Genomic DNA, 26,801 nt, shown 5'->3' with positions numbered 1-26,801 from the left:
ATTCTTGATTTTCTTGGCTTTTCCTTGACACATAATGAGGTTTCATTTGGGGGGGGGCACTAATAAATTATACAGCAAAGAATTCTAGGCTGGAATCTCAAAGCCACTGAACTAGGACTAGACATGAGCTATGTTACTAGGATTAAGTCACTTAGTTGCCTTTGTGACTTAACAATAGGTGAGAATAAGTCATCTTTAAAGTATCTTTCTGAGATGTTGGCATTTTCTGATTTTCAGTTCTCTGTTCTTGAAATATGTTTATATTTAGAATATTCATCTTCATTTATAGAAAGACATTGGAATAATTATATGGTATCTATGAAAATCCTCAAACCACTTTAGAGATTAAAAATAGTAGTATGTAAATTTCTCCATTATTAATACCTTAGCACAGTATTAAAAACAGTATTCATTCTCCATACAGTTAATTATAAACAATAAATTGTATATAAGATAAAAATGTACTAAAAGAAAGTTATCTCCCACAGAAAAATCAAAGTATGTTTATGAAAAACTCAATGAAATGAACTTAATTGCAGGGATTTTGAGAACATTTCATGCTATTTCTTTAAAGTGATTTAAGTCAGCCAAGATGCATTTTTATTTTCTCTGAAACTTTCATGCTGTTGGGTCTGGTAAGTGTGGAGAATTCTCCCTGTTCAAGTGTCCTTTGACCCTGCATATGGGGAATTGCATTGCTAAGTGTAGTATGTGTTGGACATTGGTAATTGGTCTCTGAAATGTTTTTCTTTTCCCTCATATTTTTGGTAATAATCTGGTGATGCTTGTTGAGAATTAAAGCCAGTGCCTGTGAATCTCAGGAGAGTAAGGTCTTTGTTATTTTCAGAAGAAGCGATGACTGGCTGAGGTCCAACAGAGATTTCATGGTCATTCTTACTGAAGGAGTCTTGGAGCCCTAATTCTTTGATCTTGCTATTGACCAACTGGATGAAGAGACTCCACCTGCCCTGGAAATTGTAGTGACAGGGTAATATCAGTGTGGCAATTTGTTCCTTGAATGTGAATCGGTTTGCTGACACTTCCTCATGCTCAACACCTGTTTATAACTTCCTCTTTCTGGAGTTCAGGTAAGAGAAAGACAGTGTTCAGTTTCCTTATAATAGATTCTCCTGATGCTTCAGTATTGATCTGTGATAGGCATGGGCTCTGCTGCTCTGTGTTTGGTGATACATAGGTCTTCTCTGCTATCTGTGACCATGGCATTATGTCTCTGGTTTGCAGTGTGGACTGTGAGTGGTGACCGGGGCACTAGTGGGGGAGTGCAGAAACCTTACATAGAGACACCATGGGGCAGGTCCAACTCTATTCCTTTTCAACCTGCCTTAGTTTTTCAGTCTCACGGTGGACCTAGAATTAAAAAGGAATTATCTACAAGACCGTGGTGGGAGCAAATGTTAGAGAGGAGCAAGTAAAGTCTCCAGACCCCAAATTCAAACTGCAAAAGTAACGCTCATTGTTTTTGTTCTAAACAAAAATGAAATAAACTGAATTATGTTTAGTTATACTCACCGGAGCCACTGAGCTGACCTGATTATCTTGCTCCTGAGAAGACACAGATGGAACTGAACCATTTGCATTAGTCTCCACACTAACATAGCACCCTATTTCTGAGTCACAGGAATTTTATGTTCTTCTAGTCAAAGAACAGTCTTCACCCTAAAAATTGGTGATATGATACAATCATAGGTGTTTTTTAGTCATTTTGTATAAACCTTTTAATTCCTCAGATAAATATATTTATTGATATTTGACAATCCCCCTTGTTAATTAAAAATGAGCATTTTCCTTAAGTGAGCCATTTTTAATGAATAGAGCTTAAAAGAAGGAAAAACATAATACTTTTTCATCTTAAACAATATAGAATGTGCCTTGTCTTGAGAGTAGAAAGTACTCTGCTGTTATTCATACTGGAGTGTTCTTTTTTTTTTAAGATTTATTTATACAAGCACCGGAGAGCAGCCTGGGATCCAACCGGCGCTGCTGCGGAGGCTTCAGGCAGCTTTGCAACCCAGCGCTCAACTGCTGCGCCACCAGGAGGCCCCATACTAGAGTGTTCTTTAGCTTTATTTCAACTAACACTTTTGAGTGCCCACCCATTCCATGCCAGATATAGATAGGGCAAGCCAAAAAGTTTTTCTCAGAGGAGATAAGACAAATGTACCAACTATTCCCACCTGAAAGGTCTGCCAGATTGGAATGTTGGCATGGCCTAGTGCATTATCTAGACTGGGAGTTCGAGGGGGTAAAATAAGTACAAAGGTGTTGAATAGAGAGGAAGTGTGTGCAGGAGTAGTAGCTGGCAGCCTTGTCTCTGTCAGCAGTGGCAACCACAGAAGAATTGTTAGGAGAATTACCTGATAGATCTACCTTTGAGAAAGGTTATTGAATAGGAAAATGCAGATCAACAAAAAACAAGGAAATTATATAAACTATAATCCATTCCGACTGTTCCAATTCTGGTCTATCATCCGCCAGTTGTTTTCCTTATAGGTACATATGCAAACATGCTTTGTAAATAAAACTCAAAAGGAGATCTTACTATATATCCTCTTTTTGAACTTTTTCCATTTTAATTTTATAAGCATCATTTTGATAAGTACATTGTATTGTAATCTATCAGTATATAGTTACATACTCATTTTTAAGAGTATAGTTAGCTTTTCAATTTTCATTATTATAAATATTGCTGTGATGACACCTTGAAGAGGTTACTAGTAATGTCCTTAGGTTAAATTCCTAGAAGAGCAAGTTCTGGCTCAAATGAAATACAAATCTTGAGATGCTTACCTCTTGGCATCTCTGCTAATGTTGGTCAATATTGTGCTTTTCTACTTTATCAAACCACAGCTAATAAAGGGTTGTTCTAGTCAAAGAACATTTATTGAACTTGCATTTCTTTTTCTCTCCTCTACCTATATATAGTTTTATCTTTTATTCTTAAATTTTATTAATTTGTCAGTCATTTAAATAACTATATAACTTTGGGGTATGTTTTCCCGCCTCCCTTGTGTACATGCTTCACTCACCCACCACCCAGACTCCTGTGCCCAGGTCTACTCCTTTTTTCCGTCCCCTGTCCTGTCGTTCATCCTTCCCTAATCCCTGCCTTGATCTCTAATCTGGTAAACTGTATTTTTCAGAGTCCAAAATTGATTTTTGCGGTGCTTTGCCAGTTTTTTTGTTATTTATATTCTACAAATAAGTGACACAATCTGGTATCTCATTTGCTATTTGACTCATTTCACTAAGACAATCACCTCAAGATCCACCCATTGTCCCCAAACTTGCTTTTCTTTGAACGTGAATGCTGTTTCATGAGTTGTACTGACTTCTGAGTGTTGATGAACTGAGTGTTCATGCCCTTTGGTTGTCATATTAATGTGTTTATCTTGATGAGTATGCCCTCGTCATCTATATAATAATTGCTCATGCCATGATGTCAGGTGGTCATGAAGGTGGTTACAGCCTTCCTCAGGACATCTCTCATTTCTTTCTCTAGCACTGAAATCATATGCAGCTGTTGGTGGAAATTCACCTGCTAGTCCAGGAAGCCTTCTTAGCTTGAGGACCATGAGTAACCACACAGTAGTAACAGATTTTATCCTGCAAGGTTTTTCGGAGCACCCAGAATATCGTGTGCTCTTATTCTGCTGTTTCTTCTCCCTGTATTCTGTGGCCCTTACGGGTAATATCCTCATCATTTTGGCCATCAGCTTCAACCCTGGGCTCCACACACCCATGTACTTTTTTCTCTTCAACTTGGCTACTATGGACATTATTTGCACTTCCTCCATCATGCCCAAAGCATTGGAAGGGCTGGTGTCACACGAGAGCTCCATCTCCTATGGGGGCTGCATGGCCCAGCTCTACTTTCTCACATGGTCTGCATCTTCTGAGCTCCTCCTCCTCACAGTCATGGCCTATGACCGATATGCAGCGATCTGCCACCCCCTGCATTATAGCACCATGATGAGCAAGGGGTTCTGCAGTGTACTGGCCGCGGGTGTGTGGGTGCTCTGCGCCTTCAACACGGCCATCCACACTGGGCTGATGATGCGCTTGAATTTCTGTGGCCCCAATGTCATTACCCACTTCTTCTGCGAGGTGCCCCCTCTATTACTTCTCTCCTGCAGCTCCACTTATGTGAACAGCATCATGATTGTCCTTGCTGATGCCTTTTATGGCATACTGAACTTTCTGATGACCATAGTGTCCTACGGGTTCATTATCTCCAGTATACTAAAGATGCGGACAGCAGAGGGGAAGAAGAAAGCCTTCTCCACCTGCTCTTCCCACCTGCTTGTGGTGTGCATGTACTACACTGCTGTCTTCTACGCCTACATAAGCCCTGTCTCTAGCTACAATGCAGAGAAGAGCAAATTGGCTGGCGTGCTGTACACCATGTTGAGTCCTACACTCAACCCCCTCATCTATACTTTGAGAAACAAGGAGGTCAAAGGAGCACTCAGGAAGCTCTTCCCCTTCTTCAGGAATTAATTTTGCCTTCTCAAGCTTTTCTTCGAGTCTGCAGTTTTAGTTGGAATTGACCTTTCTGTGAAGGTCAAGTTTCTGAACTGCAAGGTAAATAAACCATGATGATCCCAGTAGAACTTGCATGGAAAGTTCCGAATTCTGGTGCCCTGAAGCTGGCTGGTGTGAGGATTGCAGTTAGGTGTGAAGTCTCATGGTGTGACCTGAAGGTAATGTCAGTGCTACATTGGCAGAGAGTGAACACGCTAGGAGAAGAAAATATTCCTTCTGTTTTACACTTAGTGTCTGAACATGTTTTCCTTTCCCCTCTTTTCTTTTTATGTACAATGTTCAGGCAGTAAATCATAGCTAGCATTTAAGTATCTCAGCCTGAAAAGAGTTAGCAGGATGTGTGGACCTATGGAACTTGGAGGATTGTCAGACTTTAAGGTGATCACAGCACCCTAAGAAACCTCTACCCCTGCTAGCTTACATCAAGTATTTCCTCTGGAGCCAGTTAGACTTCAAAAATAGTTTCTGATTCTAATGAAAACTGTTGTTTCAATCCCTTCTACCTTTTGTTTTCCTCACTAACAATCAATGTAAAATGTATTCAGTAACAAATCAATGCTTTAGTAACTATAGTAAGGTATAAGTGATATGTCATCAGTTATACATATTTACATTTTGATGAGTATGAACATATGTAATTACCACTTTGCTCTGAGTGTAGAAATTTCAATTTTAAAACTTGATGTCTTTTTTATGCATCTAGAAAAAAAGCTGGTGCTTTCTCTTCCCTCCTTAATTTTGTCTTCAAATTATGAGTATCTGACCTACCTCATTGACATGGTATTGGGACAACTGCTATGATTTAGCTCTAAAAGTTATATATCACTGTAAGAAGTATTGCCTACCATCCAGTGGTTTCAGAATAAAACTGAGTGGACAAATCCTCCATGTCTAATGAAGACAGGTCTTGAGCTCATGCTCTGTGCTTTTAAACTGGATTGGAAAATCAGTTCTCTACCACTAAAGATGGCTGAAGCCAGATGTGAATGTTGAACACCACTCATGGGGCAGAATAAAATACCATGTTCTTTACGATTGTAGATGTTAGCTGAGCATAGAGTTTGATACTGACTTACAGGAGATGCCTGTGGTTCTTCATTCAGTATTCTCATTATCAATCACCAGAAGCACATTGATTGGGGACATAAAATTCAAGAATTTGGTGAGCCACAGCCTATCCATGGCATAGGTAGTTGTCAGACAGTAAGGACTTTGAGCTCCTCTGAGCTGATGCTTAGAACTAGGGCTTTGGGTATGAAAAGTTACTTGTTCAGGCCTCTCTGGTGGCGCAGGTGGTTGAGTGCAGCGCTGTGAAGCTACCTGCAGCCTCTACAATGCTGGTTCAATCCCCAAGGGCCACAGAGCAACCCACATGGTGTGGCAGACCTTTCCTGCCCCGCCCTCTGCTCCCCTCAGCTGTGTGTTTCAGTCAATCTGCCTGTTCTGTTCCCCGCCCTCTGTCTCTGGTGAATCCTCTCGCAAGTCTTGCCTGTACCCTGGTTCTTGTATAAATAAATAAATCTTTAAAAAACATTTTTTTTGACAGGTTCCTTGGGATTCCCCAGATAATCCTGCATTATGCAAATAGTCAGTTTTATTTTTCCTTTCAAATTACATGTCTCCCATTTCTTTTTATTGTCTTCTACCTGATAGATTTTTCACTACTATATTGAACAAGAGCAGGAGGGGATTAAGGTTAAATGAGCTTGTAAAGGTAGATCCTTTATCAGTAGATATGGTGCCCTTATCAGAAGAGGTAGAGACACTAGCATTCTCCATTATCTGAGGACATAATGAGAAGGTGGTGAAGAGAGTTCTCACTAGAACCCAACCATGGTTGATATGGTCAGTACATGTTTGATAGCAACTTGAAAAGAATGTGCATTCTTTCACTGGGGGGAGTGTTCTAAAATTGTTCTTTAGAGTCTTTTGATCGATGGTGTTATTGATTTCTTCTATATCCTTGCTGACTTTCTATCTACTTGTTCTATCACTTATTGAGAGTTATATAAGATATATTAAATAGCACTATAGATAAATCAAATGGAATTTTTCTTTTTCTTTTTTTTTTTTTTTATAAATTTTATTGTTATATTCCCCATACAATTGCAGCCCCCCATTCTGACCCCAATCCCTCCCCTCCCGCCCCCGCCCCCCTAAAAGTGTCTCTGGTTCATAGTTTTTTGTTGATTTTGATTTTCACTTTCTTATAGTTATTCATTTTCCTGGTCCCTTATTTAAGTTTTCTAGATTCCTGCTATGAGTGAGACCATCCGGTATTTTTCTTTTTCTTTTTGGCTTATTTCGCTGAGCATGATCCCTTCCAGCGCCATCCATGTTGCAGCAAATTGCATGTGTTTATCTTTTTTGAATGCTGAGTAATATTCCATGGTATATATGTACCACATCTTCTTGATCCAGTCATCTATTTTTGGGCATTTGGGTTGTTTCCAAAGCTTAGCTATTGTAAACAGTGCTGCTATAAACATAGGGGTGCAGGTGTTCTTTGGAATTGATGTTTCTGTGTCCTTTGGGTAAATACCTAGGAGTGGGATTGCTGGGTCATATGGAAGCTCTATGTTTAGTAGGTCCAGAAATCTCCACACAGCTTTCCACAGTGGTTGGACCAGTTTGCACTCCCACCAACAGTGCAGAACAAATGGAATTTTTATCAGGAAAAAAATCACAAATTTGGATTTTTAAATATTAAATTTTTATTGGAGTATCCTGGGATTACAACAGTGTATATTTTAGGGTTATAGGTTCAGTATAGTTCATGGCATTCCTTCCTCCCTTTGGTCTCTACACCCCTATTCATTGTTGTACACATTCAAAGAAAGGTCATGTTTGCAAATTTCAAGTTATGGCATTTTATTTATTATTATTTTTTAAAGATTTATTTATTTATTTATACAAGCACTGGGTACAGTCAGAAGCGCGGGAGGATGAGAGAATTCACCAGAGCCAGAGCGGGGAGCAGAGCAGGCAGACTGATGAAGTGCACTGCTGAGGGGAGCAGCAGGTGGCAGGAGAGGTCTGTGCACCTTGTGGGACCCTTGCAGGGTGGCCGGGGATCAAACAGGTGCTGCAGAGGTTGTGGGCAGCTTCGCAACCCAGTGCTCAACCGCTGCGCCACCGGGGAGGCCCAAGTTACGGCATTTTAAAGTGGTGTCTCAGATTCATTGAAAAACCTTCATGGGACATAGTGATTGTATTTCCCAAACTAGGCCTACATTAAGTGTTTAGAACGTGTTATGCACCCGGTTTTGAGATTTACAAACTGAAGTAGCCTGAAAGTAGAAGCGAACGGTTAGTGAAATGTGCTTATTGGTCCATTTAGCTGATTAGGTACAGGTGGTCTTAAAGAGCTTGTTTCCAGGGCCTTCCACCCATCTTAGTTCTATTGCATCAGTTTCAAGCTCCTTTTAGGTACCCTGAAACACTTTGGGTTGGACACCTCTACTGTGGAATAGGGGTTGACGGCTCAGTGCTATCAATGCAAGGGCCAGAGTTGAGGCCCCGGCCAGGGAGTCTAGAGCAGGTATGGTGCTACAGAGTGGCAGGCAGAAATCTATCTACATGTTGGGGCAGAGAGACAAGCTGCAAACTATATATCTATCTTGATGTTGGGGCAGAGACAAGAGAGGCAAGCTGTAATCTATCCATCTATCTTGATGTTGGGGCAGAGAGGCATAATGGCAGGTTGCAATCTAAATACATCTTGGGGAAGAGAGGCAAGAGGCAGGCTGCAGTCTATCTAGATGTTGGGCAGAGCCAGAGAGGCAGGCTACAATCTACATATGGGGAAGAGAGGCTTGCTACAATCTATCTAGATGTGGCACCAGACAGGCAGGCTGCAATCTATCTAGATGTTGGGGCAGATAGGCAGAGGATGGCTGCCATCAATCTAGATATTGGGGTCGAGGTACAGAGGGCAGGCTGCAATCTATCCATTATGGGACAGAGAGGCTAACTGTCATAGATCTAGATATTGGGGTCTAGTGGCAGAGAGGCAGAATGGTAGGCTGCAATCTATCTACATGTTGGGACAGATTGCAGAGATGCAGGCTGAAATCTATCTAGATGTTGGGGCAGAGAGTCAAATAGGCAGAGAGGCAGGCTGCCATCGATCTAGATATTGGGGTCAAGGGAGAGAGAGGCATAGAGGCAGAATGGCAGGCTGCAATCTACACGTTGGGACAGATTGCAGAGAGGCAGGCTGCAATCTATCTAGATGTTGGGGCACAGAGGCAGATAAGCAGAGAGGTTGGAAGCAATTGATCTAGATATTGGGGCAGAGAGGAAGGCAGCCATCTATCTAGATGTTGGGATAGAGAGGCAGAAATGCAGATTGCGATCTATGTAGATGTTGGGTCAGAGAGGCACAGAGAGAGAGAGGCAGAGACGCAGGCTGCAATCTATCTACATGTTGGGACAGAGCTGCAGAGAGGCAGGCTGCTATTTATCCAGATATTGGGGCCAAGGGCCAGAGAGGCGGGCTGCAATATATATATATATATATATATATATATATATATATATATATATATCAATGTCGATGTTTGGGCAGAGAGCAGAGAGGCAGGCTGCAATCTATTGAGATATGTGGCAGAGAGGCAGACTGCAATATGTCTATCAATCTTGTGTTGGGGCAGAGAGGCAGAGTTAGAGAAGCAGGCTGCAATCTATCTACTTGATGTTGGAGTGGAGAGGCAGATAGATAGATTGCAGCTTGCCTCTTGGCTTCTGTATCCCAAAATCAACAGAGATTGCAGCCTGTCTCTCTGCCTCTCTGCTTCTCTACCTCTCTGCCCCATAAGCAAGAATGACAGATAGATTGCAGCCTGCCTCTCTGCCCCAAAATAAAGATATATAGATATTTGCAGCTTGCCTATCTATCTGGATTTTGGGGCAGAGAGGCAGGTTGCAATCTATCTACATGTAGGGACAGAGGCAAAAAGAGGCAGGCTGCAATCTGTATAGAAGTTGGGGCAGAGAGGCAGTGATTTGGCTGCAATATATATCAATCTTGATGTTGGGGCAGAGAGGCAAAGGTGCAGACTGTAGAGAGGAAGGCTGCAATCTAGTTTTTGAGGAAGAGAGGCAGTAGGCCTAGTGGCAGAGAGGCCGTGAGGCTGACGAGGGAGGCAGAAGGAGGAGTGGCTGGCTGCCATCGATCTAGATACTGGGGTCAAGGGGCAGAGAGGCAGACTGCAATCTATCTACATGTTGGAACAGATTGCAGAGATGCAGGCTGCAATCTACCTAGATGTTGTGGCAGAGAGGCTGGCTGCAATCTATCTAGATGTTGGGGTAGAGAGGTAGCGAGGCAGAGAGGCAGAAAGTCTGGCTGCAATTGATCTAGATACTGGGGCAGTGGGACAGAGAGGCAGAGAAGCAGGCTGCAATCTATCTACTTGATGTTGGAGTGGAGGGGCAGATAGATACATTGCAGCTTCCAGGATACAATCAATCTGGATATAGGAGCAGAGGGGCAGAGAGGCTGAGTGACAGGCTACAATCTATCTCAATGTTGGGACAGAGACGCAGAGAGGCTGAATGACAGGCTGCAGTCTATCTCAATGTTTTACAGAGAAGCAAAGAGGCACAGAGTCAAGCTGCAATCTATTTAGATATTGGGGCAGAGAGGCAAAGAGGGGAGAGTGGCAGGATGCAATCTGTATCGATGTTGGGGCAGGAAGGCATGGAGACAGAGAGGCAGAGTTTCAGGTTGCAATCTAACTACATGTTGGGGAAGAGAGGCATGAGACAGGCTGCAATCTATCTAGATGTTGGGGCAGAGAGGCTGGGGCAATCGATCTGGATATTGAGGCAGAGAGGCAGTGTTTCAGAGAGGCAGAGAGGCTGGCTGCAATAAAGCTATATATGGGGGCAGAAGAGCAGACGGCAAAGAGGCAGGCTGCAATCTATCTAGAGGTTGGGGCAGTGAGGCCTAGAGGCAGAGAGGAAGAGAAGCAGGCTGCAAGATTATCTGATGTTGGGGCAGAGAGGCACAGAGGGAGAGTGGCATAGAGGCAGGCTGCAATGTATCAATGTTGATGTTGGGGCAGAGAGGCAGCTTGAAATCTATGTAGATAGGGGGCAAAGAGGCTGGCTGCCATCGATCTAGATATTGGGGTGAGAGGCAGAGAGATAGAGAGGCATTAGGCTGTGGAGCAGGCTGCAATCTATCTATCTTGATGTTGGAGTGGAGAGGCAGATAGATTGCAGCTTGCCTCTCTGCCTCTCTCTCCTAAAATCCAGAGATTGCAGCCTGCCTGTTTGCCTCTCAGCCCCCAAAATAAAGATAGATATTTGCAGTTTGCCTATCTATCTGGATTTTGGGGCAGAGAGTAGAGAGGCAGAGGGGTGAGGTTTAAGGTTGCAATCTATCTGCATGTTGGGGAAGAGAGGCATGAGGCAGGCTGCAATCTATCTAGATGTTGGGGCAGAGAGGCAGAGAACCTGGCTGCAATCGATTTGGATATTGGGGCAGAGAGGCAGGCTGCAATATCTACATGTAGAGACAGAGACTTAGGGAGGCATAAAGGCAGGCTGAGCTCTATCTAGACATTGGGGCAGAGAGGTAGAGAGGCTGGCTGTAATTTGTCTACATGTAGGGACAGAGATGCAGAGAGGCAAACTGCAATCTAAGTAGATGTTGGCCAGAGAGGCAAACTGCAATCTTTTTATCTTGATGTTAGAGCAGAGAGGCAAAGAGGGAGAATGTAGAGAGGCAGGCTGCAGTCTATCCAGATGTTGGGGAAGAGAGGTAGTCAGGCAGAGAGGCAGGTTGCAATCTACCTACATCTTGGGAAAGAGAGGCATGAGGCTGGCTGCAATATATCTAGATGTTGGGGCAGAGGCAGGCTACAATCTCTCTAGATATGGGGTAGAGAGGCAGAGAGGCTGGCTGCAATCTACCTAGATGTTGGGGCACAGAGGCAGAGTGCTAAGTTGCAATCTATCTACACGTTGGGGCAGGGAGGCAGGCTGCAATCTAATGATCTTGATGTTGGGATAGAGAGGCAAATAGAAAGATTGCGACGTGCCTCTCTGCCCTAACATCAAGAGATAGATTGCAGCTGCCTCTCTGCCCCTACTTCAAGATAGATTGTAGCTTGCCTCTCTGCCCCAAAATCAAGACAGATAAATAGATTGCAGCTTGCCTATCTATCTTGATTTGAGGTAGAGAGGCGAGAGGCAGGCTACAGTCTATCAGATGTTGGGACAGAGAAGCAGAGTGGCTAAGAGGAAGAGAGTCAGAGAGGTAGGCTGCAATCTATCTAGACGATGGGGCAGTAGGCAGAGAGGCAAAGATCATAGCGGCTGGCTGCAATCTATCTAGATATTGGGCCGCAGACGCAGCCTGCAATCGATCTAGATGTTGGGGCAGACAGGCAGATTGGCAGGGTGCAATCTATCTACATGTTGGGTCAGAGAGGCAGAGTGGCAACCTTCAGTCTTGATGTTGCGGCGGAGAGCCAAGCTGTAAACCATTTATATTAGGTTAGATAGGCAGAGAGTTAGGCAGGCAGATGTAAGCTGCAATCTATTTATCTATTTTGATGTGGAAGCAGAGAGACTACCTGCAATCTTGATGGTGGCCCAGAGAGGCAGAGATGCAACCTGCAATCTTGATTTGGCCCCAATAATTATTTTTTTTTCCTCCAAGTAGAGATCTTTCTCTTTCTTTTCCTGGGGGCAACTGTCTTCTTCCTTATGGCTGTATTATCCTGGATAGGTACCTGGCCATTTGCAAACCCTTGTATTACCTGACCATCATGAACCCAAGGATGTGTTTTCTCCTGGTCACTGTCTGTGTAGCTTTGGGATTCTCCCTCATGATGGTTCCAATTAAATGCTTTCCCAGACTTCTTTCTGTGGGCCCCATATCATCCCTCATTTCTTCTATGACCTTGGCCCCCTGATCCATCTCTCCTGTTTTGACAGTAGATCTGCTGAAATGATGTCTCTTGTCCTTGCCGTGTGTGTCCTTTTGACATCCCTCATCATAACCGTCATTGCACATGGCAAGATAGTAGTCACAATCCTGATCTCCCATCAGCCAAGGAGCAACAGAAAGCTTTCTCTGCTCTTCTCACCACATTGTCCTCTCTCTGATGTATGGCAGCTGTGTCTTTATATATGTGAAGCCAAAGCAAACAAACAGGGTGTCCTCCAGTAGGAAGGCTGCCCTTGTGAACACAGTGGTGACCCCGCTGTTGAACCCCATCATCGACACTCTATAGAACAAGCAGGTCCACCAGGCCCTGAGGAACACACTATCTAGGATGAGACTGCAGAAACAGAACCACGGGCTCCAGTGGAGAAATGGACTTTTTCCATCTAATCTTTCTAAAGCAATCACCCTCCTATTTCTGGATTCAGTTCTGTAGTTTTGCAAATATATGGTTATTTCTTTTGAAGGACTGTTAACAAAAAATCTGCCAAACTGAAATTCTATACCTAGAAAATATCATTCAAAAATGAAGCATACAAGTGAAAGAATTAATCAACAGTAAGTCTACAGAATACTAATAAGAAATTGGAACATTCTGTCCTTCTAAGAGCAGGTAGAAAATGGCATCATTGGTGAATTTTATCATGTATTTAAGAAAATGTTTGGTAAGCATTAGAAACTATTATCTATTCAGAAACACTTTCAGAAAATGGAGAAGGAGGAAACACTTGTAAACTTACTTTAATTGAGACAGTTTACTATTTGTGTCAGCATGGAAAAAGACATTAATGGGACAGGACAAAGAGTGCAGAAGTAGACCCTACTAATGACTTGATTTTGACATAGACGCCTATGTACATCAATAGGGGAAAAGTTCTTTCAACTTGTTAGTGGAACACCTGGCTATCCATATGGAAAACTTAAACTCTACTTTGAGATGGATTATAGACTTAAATTTGAAGGACAAAATTAAAGAGTCTAGAGGGAAACTTGGGATACTACCTAGTTTGGGATACTACCTACTTTGTAGTATACTACCTAGTTTGTAGATACTATGCTGATTTGAAGCATTTATATATTGTGTTCTGATTGCTATAATAGAGTTAGGTAATACTTCTACAAGGTCGATATTTATCATATTGTTGTCTACAATCATATTGTATGTTAGCTCTCCAGGACTTATCTACTAGTTGCAAGTTTTTGTCTTCAACATTTTTCCTAGTCTCCCCCACCACATTCCTGGTAACCATTTTACTCTGATTTACAATAGCTTTTTTAGATTCTGCCTGTAAGTGATATCATACTATATTTGTCTTCTCTGTCTTATCTTATGTAGCATAATATACTCTAGGTCCATACACGTTATAAATGGCAGAATTTCCTTTTTCATGCCCAGATAGTATTCCATTGTATATATCTATACATCATCTTTATCAGTCTATCCATTGGCACTTAGGTTTTTTTCTATGCCATAGCTGTTGTGAATAATACTGCAATAAAAATGGAAATGCATATATTTCATTTACTTCCCCCCGCCATGTCTTTGGATATATGCCTAGAAGTGGGATTGCGGGATCATATGGTAGTTGTATTATATTGGTGAGACTACAGCGCACTTTGAAATCTCATGCATTGCTGCTGAGAGCCTAAAATCAATTTTGGAAATAGTTTTGCAACCTCATAAAGTTTTAAGACTTGCCCTATGATTAGTTCAGTATTTTTATTCAAAGGTATGTACTCAAGGTAAATGAATTGTATGTCTTCAAAAAGATTTAAGAACATTCATAGTAGCTTTGAACTGAAAGAATACAAATGTCCTCTAATAGAAGGATGGTATATATCTATAGTGGACTAATACAAAGCATTATGAAAGATAAAGCATTAATACATGAAGCAGCATGGATATCTGAGAAACACATCAATTATATGGGTCATTTTTACACACGTGAGGTGGTATCTCATTGTTTTGATTTGCAGTCACCTGACAATAAGTGATAAACACTTTTTTCTGTACTTATTTACCATTTGTATGTCATTAGAGAAGTATCTATTTCACTTTATGATCCATTTCTTTAAGATAATTTATTTATACAAGAACCGGGGTACAGGCCAGATGTGCGGGAGGGTGAGAGGATTCACCAGAGACAGAGTGGGAAGCAGAACAGGCAGACTGACTGAAACACACTGCTGAGGGGAGCAGTGGGTGAGACAGGCGAGGTCTGCTTGCCATGTGGGGTGCTCTCTGGCTGGCTGGAGATTGATCTCATGCTGCACAGGCTGCAGATTGCTTCACAGTGCAGTACTTAACCCCTTGCACCACCATGGAGGCCCCAAGAATCTTATTTTTGGTGGCGCTTAGTAACCTTGGAACAAACAGGAATATGAAAATGGAATCCATAATAAACAGCCACAGGAAATCCTCCCTTCAGAATACAACTAGAAATCAGCTGTATTTCTTATACAACTCACAGTGGTTTATCACTAAGAGATAACTGATGGACACACATACCTGCATTTTTTGAACATTGGTGGCCAAAGAGATCTGCAAAATTGGGAGAAAGAGGTTGGAGGTGTTGTTGAGCTAATTGGTGGAACAAGTAGGGGGAGGACCAAAATGTTTGGTGCACCTGTATCTCCAGTGAGCTCCACAGAGGAGATGAAGATTTAGGGTTCCTGCTAAAACTGGGTGCTTCCACCAAATATTGAATTCCCCAAATTTTACATTTGGAGTTTGGCAGTCTGAGTCACCTCCCCACTCTAGAGATCTGATGAAGTCTGAAATAAGAACTAAGCCTCTACTTCTTGCAGAAACTTGCAGCCCTTCCAGCATCTGGGAGCGAGGGGCTTGTGGTCAGGTTGGGTCCTGGTGGGTCACAGAGGGAGAAAGGAGATCAAGGGATCTGGGCCTGGGTTGACCCAAACCCATGACATGGCGACTGAAATAAATGACCTTCATATTGCCCTCTCTCCATGTGCTAACAAAACAGAACAAAGCTATAGCTGTAGTGCCATCTGCTGGAAAAATAAGATACAGATGCCAAATTAAATGCTATTACGGAATGAGTATGATATTCAGAAATCAATTTTGACCCAGAAATGGAGTCTAATGAACACTGAATTTAAAATAACTACTATAACATAAGTACCTAAAATACATTCTGACATTAATGAAATAAGAAAGAAAATGCAGGTGCAGCATTTCTTCACCCAGAGACTGAAGCTATAAAAAGTTCCAGACAGGGCCTCCCCGGTGGCGCAGCAGTTGAGCACTGGGTTGCGAAGCTGCCCGCAGCCTCTGCAGCACTGATTTGATCCCCAGCCACCTGGCGAGGGTCCCACAAGGCGCACAGACCTCTCCTGCCACCCGCTGCTCCCCTCAGCAGTGTACTTCATCAGTCTGCCTGCTCTGCTCTCCCCTCTGGCTCTGGTGAATTCTCTCACCCTCTCGCGCTTCTGACTGTACCCAGTGCTTGTATAAATAAATAAATAAATAAATAAATAAATAAATAAATAAATAAATAAATAAATAAATAAATCTTAAAAAAAAAAAAGAGTAAAATGTATTAAAAAAAAAGTTCCAGACAGAGGTGGTAGTATGAAAAATACAATGAGCGAAATGAAGACTACCATGGAAAGCACAGTAAGCAATTTGATTTTCCAGAGGAAGAAGTCATGAAATTGAAGATAAAATTATAGAAATGCAATAGGAAAGAGAAATAACATTTAGGGGAAATGAGGAAGCCCTGTGAGAAATATCAGACTTCTTTAGAAGAAGGAACATAACGACAATGGGTATCTCAGAAGGTGAAGCAAGAATAGCAGAGAGCTCATTGAAATAATAGCTGAGAACATCCCACACTGAAGGAAAGATCCACGGATGTACAGGAAGCTGACAAAACACCTAAATTTCTAAATGCAAAATGACTTATACCAAACCATCATTGCTGCAATGATTAAAAAAAAAAAAGGCAAGAGAATAGCAACAGAAGAATTGTGACAAGTGACAAAAACAACTAAAAAATAAATGGCAATAAATGCCTGCATATTCAGTAATTACCCTAAATGGAGTGGACTCACCAGTCAAAAGGAATACAGTGGTTGGATGCTTTAAAAGCAACTATAAGTTGTCTCTCAGACTCTCATCTAAGCTCCAGAGACAAACATAGGCTGAAAGTAAAGGAGCTGAAGATAATACCATACACCTCTAACTAGACTCTCTAAGAAAGAAAGGAGAGAAATCTAATAAGTAGAAACAAATGAAAGAGAAGTTACAAGAGATATTTCAGGCATGAATGTAGAAAATGACAAAAATAATGAAAAAAACAAATGTCCATATGGCAGAAGAGACTGAAAAAATCTCATTAAGAGATTACTGATTACAGATTATCTGTATGTCTGTAAATTGAATAACCTGGAAGAAGAGGGCTGAATCTTAGGAAGACACAACCGTCTGAGACTGAATCAGGAAGAAATAGAAAATATAAACAGACCAATTAAAAACAAGGATATTGAAAGAGTAATCAAGTCTCCCCAAAAGAAAAGCCATGTGGTTCCACTAGTGAGTCGACAAATTAACACCTATCTTAAACTCTTCCAAAAAACTTGAGAATGCTTCCTAAATCATTTATGAGGCTAAAATTACTGATGCCAATAATAGAACTAAAAAGATATTGACAGTAGCACAGTAATAATGGGGGTTTTATTCCACTTATAGCAATGGGCCAATAATGAAACAATAGCCTTAACTGAGGACCCAGACCAAATAAGGTTAACAAACATATGAAACACACTCCACCCAGAACCCTACACACACGTTTTTTAGTGCATATAAAACATTTTCAAGAATAGACAATGTCTTGGGACACAAATGAATTCTCAAAAGTGTAAAGATCAAAATTTTACCACATAATCGCTCTGAAAAAATGATACTAAAAAAATTTTTGAAAAGGAGGGACAAGACTCAAAGTTAGAAAAATACTGACTATAGAGGAACAAAGTATGAATTAGTTGACTTCTTGTCAAAATTGAGCAAGAGAGAGGGGATTTAAATATTTAAGGGGGACGAATAGCCAAAGCTCTCCTGAAAAAAAAAGAAGGGAATGGAGGCATCAGACTCCCAGACTTCAAACTATACTACAAAGCCATAATCATCAAAACTGCATGGTATTGGAACAAGAACAGACATACAGACCAATGGAATCGAATAGAAAATCCAGAAATAAACCCACAGATTTATGGTCAACTAATCTTTGACAAAGGAGCAAAGACTATGCATTGGAGCAAAGAAAGTTTGTTCAATAAATGGTGCTGGGAAAACTGGGTCGCTACATGCAAAAGAATGAAGCTTGACCACCACCTCACACCATACACAAAAATCAACTCAAAATGGATTAAAGAACTAGACATAAGACCTGAAACCATAAAATATATAGAAGGAAATATAGGCGAAACACTACGTGATTTGCACATCAAAGACATCTTTACAGACACATCACCCAAAGCAGTGATAGTGAAGGCAAAGATAAACAGCTGGGACTATATCAAATTAAAGAGCTTTTGCACAGCAAAAGAGACAATAACAAAAACAAAGAGAAACCCCACCAACTGGGAGAACATTTTTGCACCCAACACTAATGATAAAGGACTGATCACAAAAATCTGCAAAGAGCTGATGAGACTCAACAACAACAAAGAAAATAATCCAGTCAAAAAATGGGCAGAAGAGCTTAAAAGAAACTTCTCTGAAGAGGAAATGCAAATGGCCAACAGGCATATGAAAAAATGTTCAACATCACTTGTCATCAGGGAAATGCAAATCAAAACTACCATGAGATACCATCTTACACCAGTGAGAATGGCACATATTAAAAAAACTAGCAACAACAAATGTTGGCGAGGGTGTGGAGAAAAAGGAACTCTTCTGCACTGTTGGTGGGAGTGCAAACTGGTCCAACCACTGTGGAAAGCTGTGTGGAGATTTCTGGACCTACTAAACATAGAGCTTCCATATGACCCAGCAATTCCACTCCTAGGTATTTACCCAAAGGACACAGAAACATCAATTCCAAAGAACACCTGCACCCCTATGTTTATAGCAGCACTGTTTACAATAGCTAAGCTTTGGAAACAACCCAAATGCCCAAAAATAGATGACTGGATCAAGAAGATGTGGTACATATATACCATGGAATATTACTCAGCATTCAAAAAAGATAAACACATGCAATTTGCTGCAACATGGATGGCGCTGGAAGGGATCATGCTCAGCGAAATAAGCCAAAAAGAAAAAGAAAAATACCGGATGGTCTCACTCATAGCAGGAATCTAGAAAACTTAAATAAGGGACCAGGAAAATGAATAACTATAAGAAAGTGAAAATCAAAATCAACAAAAAACTATGAACCAGAGACACTTTTAGGGGGGCGGGGGCGGGAGGGGAGGGATTGGGGTCAGAATGGGGGGCTGCAATTGTATGGGGAATATAACAATAAAATTTAAAAAAAAAAATAAAATGTACATTTAATACATATAAACATACAGAGGATTCTGAAAAAAAAAAAAAATAAATATTTAAGGGGGAGGTGCCCTTCTGACTCGCTATTTTAGAATAGGGATCTTTGTGTCCGGAACCACCTAGACTGCTTGGAACTGAGAAAGGGCTGCCCCCACAGCCAGAGGTGAGCTGAAGACCCCCACAAGCCAGGCCCCATCTGGCAGTGAGTCAGAGCCCAGAGGGGGATCCAGCGATTTGGAGCCCAGCAGGTGATCCAACCACCCCACCTCCAGGGCAGTCTGTGGGACCTCAAGACACACCTCTGCAATTAAACAATTACAGAAGGAGGAGATTTTCTGTGACAGCGACTATTAACAAATTCATAGTACCACTGCCCTACTGGACTTCTGGCATAACAATATTTGACTCAATTGGACTACCAGTATCCAACATCCCAGAAAGAGCACACCAAAAAGATGCTGGCCAGTACCAGCGACACAGTGTCCCAATGCATAGAACAAATTAGAAAACAAGCAACAGGGAGAAGAAAAACTACAAGCAACCAAGCAAGTCCTAAGGGAAAAGACAGACCACAAAAAGAAAATCACCCACCAGATTGCAACAACAGTGACTTGGAAGAACTTCTGAGCCTTCCAGGAAAAGAATTTAAAATTGCCATGATTGAAAAACTGACAGAAGTCATAAAGGAAAACAATGATAAGGGAAAAATAATGATCAGAAGAATGAAATTGAGTCCCTAAAGAGGGAAGTGAAAGAAAGGCAGGAGATCAAAGGATTAATGGAGGAGCTAAAGAATTCTGGGACAAGCAGTGAAAGCAGAATAGAGGAAATGGAAGAGTGAATAAGTACTCTCGAAGACACAGAAATAAAAAGAACAAAAACAGAAAAGGAAAGAGAAATACAAAAGAGTGAAGAAAGACTTCGGGAACTATCTGACTCCATGAGGAAAGGAAATATAAGAGTTATAGGAATCCCAGAAGGAGAGGAGAGAGATGTAGGAACAAAGAAAATATTCAAGGACATAATTGAAGAGAACTTCACAAACATGAAGAAGGAGTTGAAAATAGACATACAAGAAGCATGAAGAACACCAAACTTCCATGATGAATGGAAAAATACAGCAAGACATATAATAGTAATGCTCCCAAGAATCCAAGACAAGGTAAAAATAATGAAGCTGACAAGAGGGAAGACACAGATAACATACAAAGGAAAACCAATCAGGCTAACATCAGACTTCTCTGAAGAAACACTAAGGGCAAGGAGAGAGTGGAGGGACATAACCAACAAACTCCAAGACAACAAATGCCAACCAAGAATACTCTATCCCACAAAGCTTTCCATCCTCTATGAAGAAAGAATAAGGACCTTCACAGACAAATAGAAACTCCAGAGTTTCATCACGGCTAAACACCCACTCCAAAAAATACTACAAGGACTCCTAAAACCAGACCAACAGAGGGATGAATAAGAATGAAACAATAAATAAATAAACCAGAGAAAAGACAAACAAAATGGCAAATGCAGACACTAACATATCAATATTAACTCTAAATGTAAACGGACTAAACTCTTCAATAAAAAAGACACAGAGTCACAGGCTGGATTAAGAAACAAAACCCAACCTTTTGCTGTCTCCAGGAAACACATTTAACTACAAAAGATAAAAATAGACAAAGTGAAAGGATGGGAAACAATCCTATGAGCAAATGGACCAAAAAAGAAGGCAGGAACAGATATACTTATATCAGATAAAACAGATTTCAAACTCAAAAAGGTAAAAAGAGACCCACATGGTTGCTACATTATGATCAAGGGGACAATACTTCAAGAAGAAATAACACTCATTAACATATACTCACTATATGAAGGCGCACCAAAATATGTCAGACAACTATTATCATCTCTGAAAACAGACATCAGAGAAAGAACATATGTAGTAGGAGACTTCAACACACCACTGTCAACAGTGGATAGATCAATGAGACAAAAAGTAAGTAAGTAAGGACAATAAAGCTCTAAACCTCATGGGCTTAACAGACATCTATAGAACACTAAACCCCAAAAAATCTGAGTATACATTTTTTTCAAGCATTCAGGGATCATTCTCCAGGATCAGTCACATGCTGGGACACAAGACAAACATCAACAGATACACCAAGACTGAAATCATACCAACCCTCTTCTCTGACCATGAAGGCATCAAACTAGAAAAAAAAACATAAAAAGAAGGCAGGGAACCCTCCTACCTCATGGAGATTGAAACTCACACTACTGGAAGATCACTGGACTAATGAGGAGATCAAAGAAGAAATTAAAAAATACTTTGAGTTAAATGATATGGAGGACACCGATGTATGGAACTCAGCAAAAGCAGCAATATGAGGAAAATATATAGAATTCAGGCTCACATCAAGAAACAAGAAATAACTCAAAGAAACAACCTAATCTCACATCTCGAACTAGAAAAAGAACAACAAAAAAAAATCCCCTTAAAACCAGTAGAAGAAAAGAAATAATAAAAATCAAAGCAGAAATAATGAAATAGAAATTAAAAAAAAACAATCCAAAAGATCAATGAAACCAAAAGTTGGTTGTTTGGAAAAAAAAAATAAAATAGACAAACCCCAAGCCAGGTTCACAAAAGAAAAATGGGAGAAAGCACACATAAATAGGATCACAAATGAAAGAGGAGAAATCACAACAGACACAGAAGAAATCAAAAGAATAATCAGAAACTACTATCAACAGTTATATGCAAACAAGCTCAACAATCTAGAAGAGATGGACAAATTCCTATACCTCTACATTCACCCAAAGCTAGATAAAGAAGAAACAGAGCACCTAAACAGACCAATTACAAGCAGTGAAATTGAAATGGTAATCAAAACATTCTCCAAAAACAAAAGCCCAAGGACCAGATGGATTTACAAATGAATTCTACCAAACATTCAGAAAAGAATTAGTGCCTATCTTTCATAAACTCTTTCAAAAAATTGAGAAGGAAGGGATAATACCAAACACGTTCTATGAAGCCAACATTACACTAATACCAAAACTGAACAAGGACAACACAAAAAAAGAACTATAGGCCAGTCTCTCTAATGAATACTGATGTTAAAATCCTCAATAAAATTTTAGCTATCAGAATCCAACAATGTATCCATAAGATAATTCACCACAAACAAATAGGATTTATTCCAGGGACACAAGGATGGTTCAGCATCTGAAATCAATCAATGTAATCCAACACATCAACAAAAAGAAATATAAAAACCATATGATAATATGAATAGATGCCGAGAAAGCTTTCAACAAAGTACAACACCCATTTGTGATAAAAGCCCTTGAAATTCTCAGGATAAAAGGAACATACCTCAACATCATAAAGGCCATATATGACAAGCCCATAGCCAATATCATTCTCATTGGTGAAAAGCTGAAAGCATTTCCATTAAGATCTGGAACAAGACAAGGATGTCCACTCTCACCACTGCTTTTCAATATAATACCGGAAGTACTAGCCAGAGCAGTAAGACAAGAGAAAGACATACAAGGATTCCAAATAGGGAAGGAAGAAGTCAAATGTCACTATTCACAGATGATATGATAATATACATAGAGAACCCCAAAAACTCCACAGAAAAACTAATTAAACTAATCAATCAGTTTAGTAAAGTAGCAGGATACAAAATCAACATACAAAAATCAGTAGCCTTCCTATACACAAACAATAAATCTGAAGAAGAAATCAAGAAATCCATCCCTTTTATTATTGAAACAAAAAAATCAAATACTTGGGGAATAAACTTAACAAAAGAGATAAAGGACCTATACAAAGAAAACTATAAAAAAGTAGAAGATGACACAAAGAAATGGAAAGACATCCCCTGCTCATGGATTGGAAGAATTAACATTATCAAAATGGCCATGCTACCAAAAGCAATTTACAGATTCAGTGCTATTCCAATAAAAATTTCAATGACATTCTTCAAAGAAATAGAACAAATATTGATGAAATTCATAAGGAGCCACCAAAAACCCCGAATAGCCAAAGGTCTCCTGAAAAAAAAAAAAGTAGGGAATGGAGGCATCATACTCCCAGACTTCAAACTATACTGCAAAGCCATAATAATCAAAACTACATGGTATTGGAACAAGAACAGACACAGGGACCAATGGAACTGAATAGAAAATCCAGAAATAAACCCACAGATTAACGGTCAACTAATCCTTGACAAAGGAGCAAAGATATGCAATGGAGCAAAGAAAGTTTGTTCAATAAATGGTGCTGGAAAATCTGGGTTGCTACATGCAAAAGAATGAAGCTTGACTACTACCTCACACCATGCACAAAAACCAACTCAAAATGGAGTAAAGAACTAGACATAAGATCTGAAACCATAAAATATATAAAAGAAAATATAGGCGAAACATTACATGACATACACCTCAACAACGACTTTAAAGACTCATCACCTGAAGCAATGATAGTGAAGGCAAAGATAAACAGCTGGGACTACATTAAATTAAAGAGCTTCTGCACAGCAAAAGAAACAGTAACCAAAACAAAGAGACACCCCACTGACTGGGAGAAAATTTTTGCACACAACAATAATAATAAAGGATTGATCACAAAATGCTACAAAGAGCTGAAGGGACTCAACAAAAACAAAGAAAATATTCCAGTCAAAAAATGGGCAGAAGAGCTAAAAAGAAACTTCTCTGAAGAGGAAATGCAAATGGCCAAGAGGCAAGTGAAAAAAATGTTCAACAACACTTGTGATCAGGGAAATGCAAATCAAAACTACCATGAGATACCATCTCACACCAGTGAGAATGGCACATATTTAAAAAAACTAGCAACAACAAATGTTGGTGAGGATGTGGAGAAAAAGGAACTCTCTGGCACTGCTGGTAGGAGTGCAAACTGGTCCAATCACTATGGAAAGCTGTGTGGAGATTCCTTAACCTGCTAAAGATGGAGCTTCCATATGATCCAGGAATTCCACTTCTAGGTATTTACTCAAAGGACACAGAATCATTAATTCAAAAGGGCAGCTGCACCTGTATGTTTATAGCAGCACTATTTACAATAGCTAAGCTATGGTAAAAACCCAAATGCCCCAAAATAGATGACTGGATCAAGAAGATGTGGTACATATACACGATGGAATATTACTCAGCAATCAAAAAAGATAAACTCATGCAATTTGCAGCAACATGTAGGGAGCTGGAAGGGATCATGCTCGCAAAAAAAGCCAGAAAGAAAAAGAAAAATGCCAATGGTCTCACTCATAGTAGGAATTTAGAAAACCTAAATAAGGGACCAGGAAAAAGACTAATTATAATAAAGTAAAAATCAAAACCAACAAGCAACTATAAACCAGAGATACACTATGGGGGTGCAGGAGGGGAGGAGGAATTAGGGTCAAAAAAGGGGGGGTGGAAATTGTATGGGGAATATAACTAAGATGAAAATGCATACATTGTGCAAAAATGAAAAATGATGTAAATAATATATAAAACTAAGAAAAAAATGACAAAAAATAAATATTTAGGGTACTAAAACAAAATAACTACCAATGTTGAGTTCTACATAGTGAAAATATCATTCAAAAGTGAAGAAATAAATGAAGATTCCCTTAGTCAGAGAGAATCTGAGAGAATTGCCAGTAGACTTGCCCTACAAGAAATAAGTTCTTTATACAAAAGAAAATGTCAGAAATTTTGATTTGCATAAGGAAATGAAGAGCATTGGAGAATAAATGAAAGTAAAATAAAATCCTTTTTCTCATCCTTAAATAATCTAAAAGATAGCTACTTGTTTAACAAAGAAAATTAATAACATACTGGGAGTACTAGTACATATAAGTGAAATGATTTGGTAACAGGAGTGAATTGAGACTATTTTACCATAAATTATCAGTACAAAACATGTTAAAATCTCTTGGTATTTGAAGGTGATTTTAGAATAATTTAAAATGTATACTGAAAACTGGGAATGTCACTAAAATTTTTTTATGTACAAATGATGTGTAAAGGGAGATACAAGAATCATTAAATGCTCAAATAAATCCAGAGAAGGTAGCAAAAGTGGAAAGAACAAATTCAACCAATAGACAACTAGTAAATGTAGACAATCAAATTATATTAAAAATTATCCATATGAATGTTGCAAATACACCAAATAAAAGGCAAAAGAATTGTTAACATAAGGTCTTAAATAGGTTAAATGTAGAAAATACAGCATGGTGATATAAATAAAAAGAAAGTTGTAATATCTATGTTAATTTCAAGAAAAGCAGACTTCAAGTGGGGAAAATTATTAAGGATAAAGAGGTTAATTCACCAAGTTTCTTAGTCCTACACCTAATGATGAATTTTTCTAAAACATACACATGCATTCAACATTCCTTATTATCTTGTCAGATAAATACACATGAATATTGACTGTCCTTACTAGGGAAATCTAACAATACAATTGGACAGTGAGGACTCTTGTGATGCTTTGTTGAGGTGTAATTGCCTACCTCTCAACTTTTAGATTAAGATGTCTAAAATAAGGTGCCTATTTTTATCTACCCTGACACAATGGGTAGATCTTCTATATTACTGATTCTTCCAAGTATCTTAATCTTCCAAGAATTGGTTTTAAAAGGATACACATTTTTATTACTTTTTGTTTTTCTTTTCTATTCCACTAGTCTATTTTTAGTCCAATACCATACTGTTTTTATTCCAATGGCTTTGCAGTATAGTTTGAAGTCTGGGTGTATAATATCTCCACTTTTTTTTTTTTTTTTGATCAGGATTGCTTTGACTTTTTGGAGTCTTTTATAGTTTCATATAAATTTTAGAAATATTTGCTTTATTTTATTGAAAAATACCATTAAAACTTTGGTAGAAATTGCATTGTATCTGTATATTGCTTTGGGAAAGATGGTTATTTTGAGCATGTTAATTTTCCAATCCATTAGTAAGGAATTCCTTTCCATTTTTTAATTTATTCCCAGGTATTTCTTTTTGATGCAATTATAAGAAATTGTTTTGTTGATTTCTTTGATAGTTCTATGATTGCATATTAAGAACACAGCAGATTTTGAAACTTGCCACTTTAGTATACTAATTTCTAACTTAAAAACTTTTGCATAGAAAAAGAAACAAATATTAAAATGAAGATACCCTATTGAATGGTGGAAATTATTTGCACATCTTACATCTGACAAGGACTAAAATCCAAGACCAATACATAACTCATATAAACCAACAGAAATACACAAACAGCTCAATTAAAAATGGGCAGAACTATGCAGACACTTATCCAAAGACAGGTGTCTAGCAGGCACATAAAAAAAATGCTCATCACAGAAACATAATTAAAATGACCAAAAAATATCACCTCACACATGTGAAAATGACCCATATCAAGAATACCCAAAACAAATCTTGGTGAAGGTATTGAGATAAAGGTATACTCATATACTGTTGGTGGGAATATAGACTGTTACAGCTCCTATGGAAAGTTTTTTATGAAGGCTTCTTAAAATATTAAAAATCGGCATGCTATATGATACAGCAACTGCACTACTTGGTATCTACCTGAAGAATACCAAAACACTAATTTGAAGGGATTTATGCACTCCTGTGTTCATTACAGCACTATTTACAATTAACCAAGTTATTAAAATATCCTAAGTACCCAATTACAGGTGATTGGATAAAGAAGATGTGGATTATACATACATAATGTATTATTAC

General features: G+C 39.4%; 1 protein-coding gene and 1 pseudogene across 2 annotated transcripts; both read left to right on the top strand.

Annotated features, from left to right (window-relative positions):
• Window positions 1-3,532: 3,532 nt before the first annotated feature.
• Window positions 3,533-4,518, top strand: OR13A1 (olfactory receptor family 13 subfamily A member 1; the record flags this gene model as incomplete). Its single annotated transcript, XM_084245257.1, is given in 2 exon segments — window positions 3,533-3,572; window positions 3,575-4,518. Coding segments are annotated over 2 exon segments (984 nt in total).
• A 5,271-nt stretch (window positions 4,519-9,789) lies between these two features.
• LOC311178686 (olfactory receptor 6C74-like) lies at window positions 9,790-12,815 on the top strand (annotated as a pseudogene). The gene is made up of 2 exons: window positions 9,790-9,884; window positions 12,239-12,815. The product of its transcript is annotated as an olfactory receptor 6C74-like (transcript).
• The last annotated feature ends 13,986 nt before the right edge of the window (window positions 12,816-26,801 follow it).

Source organism: Talpa europaea, assembly GCF_964194135.1.
Source record: "Talpa europaea genome assembly, chromosome: 10".
In the NCBI taxonomy this organism is placed as follows: domain Eukaryota; kingdom Metazoa; phylum Chordata; class Mammalia; order Eulipotyphla; family Talpidae; genus Talpa; species Talpa europaea.
Note: the sequence above shows the minus strand (reverse complement) of the source record. Positions and strands in the feature narration are given on the sequence as shown.